The sequence below is a fragment of the Penaeus vannamei genome, unplaced genomic scaffold, assembly GCF_042767895.1.
Source record: "Penaeus vannamei isolate JL-2024 unplaced genomic scaffold, ASM4276789v1 unanchor5372, whole genome shotgun sequence".
Classification (NCBI taxonomy): Eukaryota; Metazoa; Arthropoda; class Malacostraca; order Decapoda; family Penaeidae; genus Penaeus; species Penaeus vannamei.
In genome coordinates this window covers 15,001-20,000 of record NW_027218350.1, presented here as the reverse complement: position 1 = coordinate 20,000, position 5,000 = coordinate 15,001, and the positions used below count along the sequence as shown (strand labels likewise).

Genomic DNA, 5,000 nt, shown 5'->3' with positions numbered 1-5,000 from the left:
CTAAATTAGCCGTAATCCTACGCCTTTTAGTTCGTAAAGGGTCATTTCCAGATTGCTGGTGCTTTGGTAATGTTACCCCTATTCCCAAGGGCCCACTACAGTCTTTACCTACTGAATATAGGCCCATTTCAATTACACCAATTTTATCCAAGGTTTTTGAACGTTTGCTGGTCAAACGTCTTTCTGTACATTTGAGACCATTTCTTCCAGAGACTCAGTTTGGTTTTAGAAAGGGACTCGGCTGCAATGATGCACTGCATATGTTGGTGCATGAAATGCAGTCTGCGTTAGATAAGGGTCATGAGTCAAGACTTGTCTCGCTGGATTTTAGTGCAGCTTTTGACACTGTTAATCACAAGGGTTTAATTTTTAAGTTACAGTCTTTTGGTGTAGGTGGTAAAGTTTTAAGTATTTTAACTGAATTTTCAACTGGTAGGCAGCAGCGTGTTCATGTAGATGGTAGTTTCAGCTCGTATTCTCATGTATCTTCTGGGGTTCCTCAGGGTAGTGTTCTTGGCCCTTTGCTCTTTATCATGTATACAAGCGATATGTGGTCTGGCATTACTAATAAAATGTTGGCATATACTTTTCTCTACGCTGACATTCCTTCTCCAGCAACTAGGCAAATAGTAGCTGACAATCTCACTGTAGACCTGATAACGATTCAATCGTGGTGCTCTCGGTGGGGCATGAAATTAAATCCTACTAAGTCTAAAGAAATGATTGTGAGTCGGTCTTGAACGCAGTTGCCTCAGCATCCAAGTCTGGTGATTAATGGAGTCTTAATCACTTCGGTGGATAACTTGAAGCTCTTAGGTGTAACCTTTGATTCAAAGTGTACATTTGAATTGCATATTAGGAATATTGCCCGGGCAATTTCATCAAAGTTAGGCTTCATTCGCAAGTGCAAGAAAATCTATGAAGATGACCGTTACACGTAGGTGCTTCTTTTCTTTTATTCTGCCTCATTTTGAGTATTGTTCTTTTGTGTGGTTATCTGCTGCAGACTCACACTTAAGACTGCTTGATTGTTCTATTAATTCCATTAAATTTCTCCTGTCTGACTTAAATTTGGACATTGGACATCGTAGAGTTATTGGGGCTCTTTCAGTTTTATACAAGATTGTAACCGATAATTCACATCCCCTCTACAAGTTTTTACCTGATTTTTATCAACCTGCAAGAATTACCAGAAGTTCTATGACCCTCAATTCAATGACATTTGATGTAAGTCGATCGTCTACAAGTCAGTTTTCTAGATGCTTTTTTACTGCTATTTGTAGACTGCCTTCAGAGATTGTAACTTCTTCGACTCTTGATAAATTTAAAAGTCAGCTAACATGTTTTTCTTATGTAATTAGCTGACTTTCTTTTATTCATTCTTTCTTAGCTGTATCTTGACCTGCACTGACACCTTTAATGGTATAAATCTCGATTTTTTCAGTGTGGCTCATTATATAGCTTAATATAATATTAATAATAATAATAATAAGCCAATCTTCCTTTCCCCTTGTACAGAGAGCGTGTTCAGAACGTTAGCGCCAGTTCATCCAGCGAGGGCTTAGACGAATACAAGACACAGATTGGGCAGCTCAGCCCTGGGACAGAATACATGGTTCGTGTCGTGGCCCACAGTTCGAAGGGCGGACCGGGTTTGTCTAGTAGTGAAGGTAATTTCTGTGTATTTTTTGTGTTCATTCACTTAATTTTAAGCTGGGTCGGGTTGGGTAGGTTAGGTTGATTTGTTGCGTTGGGTTGGGAGGAAAAGTTCTTGTGGGGTGGGGTTAGGTTGGGTTTAGTTGGGTTGGGTGTTTCTCTCTTTCTCTCTCTCTCTCTCTCTCTCTCTCTCTCTCCCTCTCTCTCTCTCTCTCTCTCTCTCTCTTTCTCTCTCTCTCTCTTTGTGGGTCTTTCTCTCTCGCTCTCTCTTTCCTCTTACCTCTCTGTTTCTCTCTTTCTCTCGCTCTCTCTTTTCTCTTTCTTTCTCTTTCTCTCGCTCTCTCTCTCTCTCTCTCTCTCTCTCTCTCTCTCTCTCTCTCTCTTTTCTTACCTCTTTCTGTCCTCTCTCTTCCTTCCCTCTATTACCTGTCTTTACTCATTTGTTCCTCTCTCCTTTTCTTTTATTCCTATTTTTTTTCTCTTTTTTCTCTATTTTCTTTCATTTCTCTTTGTTCTCTCTTTATTATTTTCCTCTTCTCTTCTCTTTCTTTTACTGATGCAGGAGATAGACTATGTCCAGCCACGGTAGTCACAGAGGGTAATTTAGAATTTACTGAGAATTTATTAGTTCTCTTTTTAGAGATTAGGTCAGTCTGTCCAGCTACAGCTTTTGATTGATCAGCTGACCTGACCTCGGCGGGGCTGTCAAGGGATCCCGAGACAAAGAAGACTCGTGTGACCCTAGCTTCAGGATAGATTAGGTCAAGTTAGGATACGTTAGATTAGGTCAAGTTAGGTTTAGTTAGGTTAGAATTGGCTGTTCATTCCGGGAGGTGTCCTATAGCTGGGATAATTTTACTAATGGTACGTGACATTTGATCATGTCATAAACCCCAAAGTACAGTTCCCGGAGGCCAGGATGACGATTGAGCATCCTGGGTGCATGTTGGCCTCACCAAAGTATGTTTGAAATTATACCCATCACAAGCTAATCAGATCATCATTTGGCTCGGTTATATCGATTAGGCTCGGCAAGATTAGCGGTGATTTCATATTGTCATTTTTGTCCGAGAGGCTAAGTCAGGTTAGATTAAGGAACATCGACTCACGCTGTAGTTTTGATTAAATATGCGTGGATGGTTCGCCTCGCTCCTCTTCCATGTAGCACAGTGACTCTCTTATTTTATTTCCGTGTGAGAGAGTCGAGTCGAGATTATAACACGTTTACTCACTTTTTAGTTCCAACTATATCCATGCAACTGATTAACATTTCTTCTGCGCAGTCCGAGTGAGCACCAAGCCCGATCTGGACCTCCCCCCAGCCCCCCAAGGCCTCCGCGTCACCCCGCTTTCCCCGCGGTCTCTCGAGGTCGTGTGGGAGGGTCAGCTCCTCGGAACCTCCCCTCCGCTTCCCTCCTCGTCTGTCCTCTTAGGGGGTCAGGGAGGAGCCGGAGGAGGAGAGGAAGCGAAGAAGAGGAAGAAAGTGGAAGAGGAGGAGGAGAAGAGAAGGAGGAAGAAGGAGAAGACGCCAGTCACGGGTTACGTGATGTATTACATGCAGGTAAGGTGGAAGGGGGAGGTTGGTAAAAAGAATAAGAGCAGGGCATGGATAATAAGACATGATGACAAGACAAAGAGGATGATAATGATGATGATAATGAGGAGGAAATAGGATTATGATATGACAACGAGAACAATTATGTTATCAAAATTATTTTTATAGTAATGATGATAGCAAAGATAATAACCATGATTCGAATGATCTTAATTATTAATCAATCAGCAAAATGGTTTTAAATGTATTTATGATAATGAAATAAAGGACAATTAAAAGGATTGATACCAACATGCATGAGAAAAGGTATATAGGATAGGAATTAGTTGAGTAATACCAATAATTATAATCAAGTTAATAACCGTATGACCATGTCTCTCCCTCCACAACAGGTCGGTTCGGCAGAAGAACACGAAGTCGAGGTCAGCCCGACTGCAACCCGACATGACCTTGAAGGACTCGACGAGTTCACCGAGTACAGTGTCTGGCTCGTTGCAGTAAATGCCAACGGGGCAGGCGATGCGACACGGGAAGTCACGGCGAGGACCTTTTCAGACGTCCCGACGAGAGAGCCTCAGAATGTTACGGTGGAGGCAGCGAGTTCTAGGGTGAGGGGTTTTATGCTTGTATATGAGAGAGAGAGAGAGGGAGAGTGAGAGGGAGTGAGAGACAGGGAGAAGGAGAGAGAAAGAGGGGGGGAAAGGGAGAGAGAGAGAGAGAGGGGGGAGAAAGGATGAGAGAGAGAGGGAGTGGGAGAGAGAGAAAGCGAGGGAGAGGGAGAGGAGAGGGAGAGAGAGAAAGCAGGGAGAGGGAGAGGGAGAGAGACAGGGGGGGCAGAGGGCAAAGGAGAGAGAGAGAGAGAGAGAATGGGGAGAGAGTAGATAGAAAGAGAGAGAGGAAGGGAGGGACAGGAAAAGAGAGAGAGGAGGGGGGGAGGAAGAGAGAGAGGGGGGGCAGAGGAGAAGGAAGAGAGAGGGGGGAAGAGAGAGAGAGAGAGAGGGAGGAAGAAGAGAGAGAGAAGGTGGGGGGAGGGAGGAGAAGAGGGGAGAGGTAGAGAAGGAGAGAGAGAGAGAGAGTAGGAGAAGGAGAGAGAGAGAGAGAGAGGTAGAGAAGGAGAGAGAGGTAGAGAAGGAGAGAGAAGAGAGGGGTAGAGAAGGAGAGAGAGAGGAGAGGAGAGAAGGGAGAGAGAGAGAGAGAGGTAGAGAAGGAGAGAAGAGAGAGAGAGAGAGAGGTAGAGAAGGGAGAGAGAGAGAGAGAGAGGTAGAGAAAGGAGAGAGAGAGAGAGGTAGAGAAAGGAGAGAGAGAGAGAGAGAGAGGTAGAGAAAGGAGAGAGAGAGAGAGAGAGGGGCAGAGAAAGGAGAGAGAGAGAGGTAGAGAAAGGAGAGAGAGAGAGAGAGGTAGAGAGGAGAAAGAGAGAGGAGGAGAGAGAGAGAGAGAGGTAGAGAAGGAGAGAGAGAGAGGAAGTGGAGAAGGAGAGAGAGAGAGAGAAGTAGAGAAGGGAGAGAGAGAGAGAGGTAGAAAGGAGAGAGACAGAGTGAGGGAGAGAAGGAGAGAGAGAGAGAGAAGGAGAGAGAGAGAGAGAGAGAAGAGAGAGAGAAGAGAGAGAGAGGAGAGAGAAGGAGAGAGAGAGAGAGAGGTAGTGGAGAAGGAGAGAGAGAGAGAGAGAGGAGAGAAGGAGAGAGAGAGAGAGAGAGGTAGAGAACGAGGAGAGAGAGAGAGAGAGGGAGAGAAGAGAGAGAGAGAGAGAGGTGAGAAGGAGAGAGAGAGAGAGAGAAAGAAGGAAGAGAGA

The 5,000-nt window shown here is 44.6% G+C and overlaps 1 protein-coding gene across 1 annotated transcript in view; it reads left to right on the top strand.

Annotated features, from left to right (window-relative positions):
* The window catches only part of LOC138861434 (neogenin-like), a gene marked incomplete at both ends in the record, with an annotated part of 15,298 nt that overhangs the window by 1,025 nt on the left and 9,273 nt on the right, over window positions 1-5,000 (top strand). Inside the window, 3 exon segments of the mRNA XM_070120522.1 lie at window positions 1,519-1,670; window positions 2,940-3,217; window positions 3,604-3,819. Coding sequence (XP_069976623.1) covers window positions 1,519-1,670; window positions 2,940-3,217; window positions 3,604-3,819 — 646 coding nt within the window.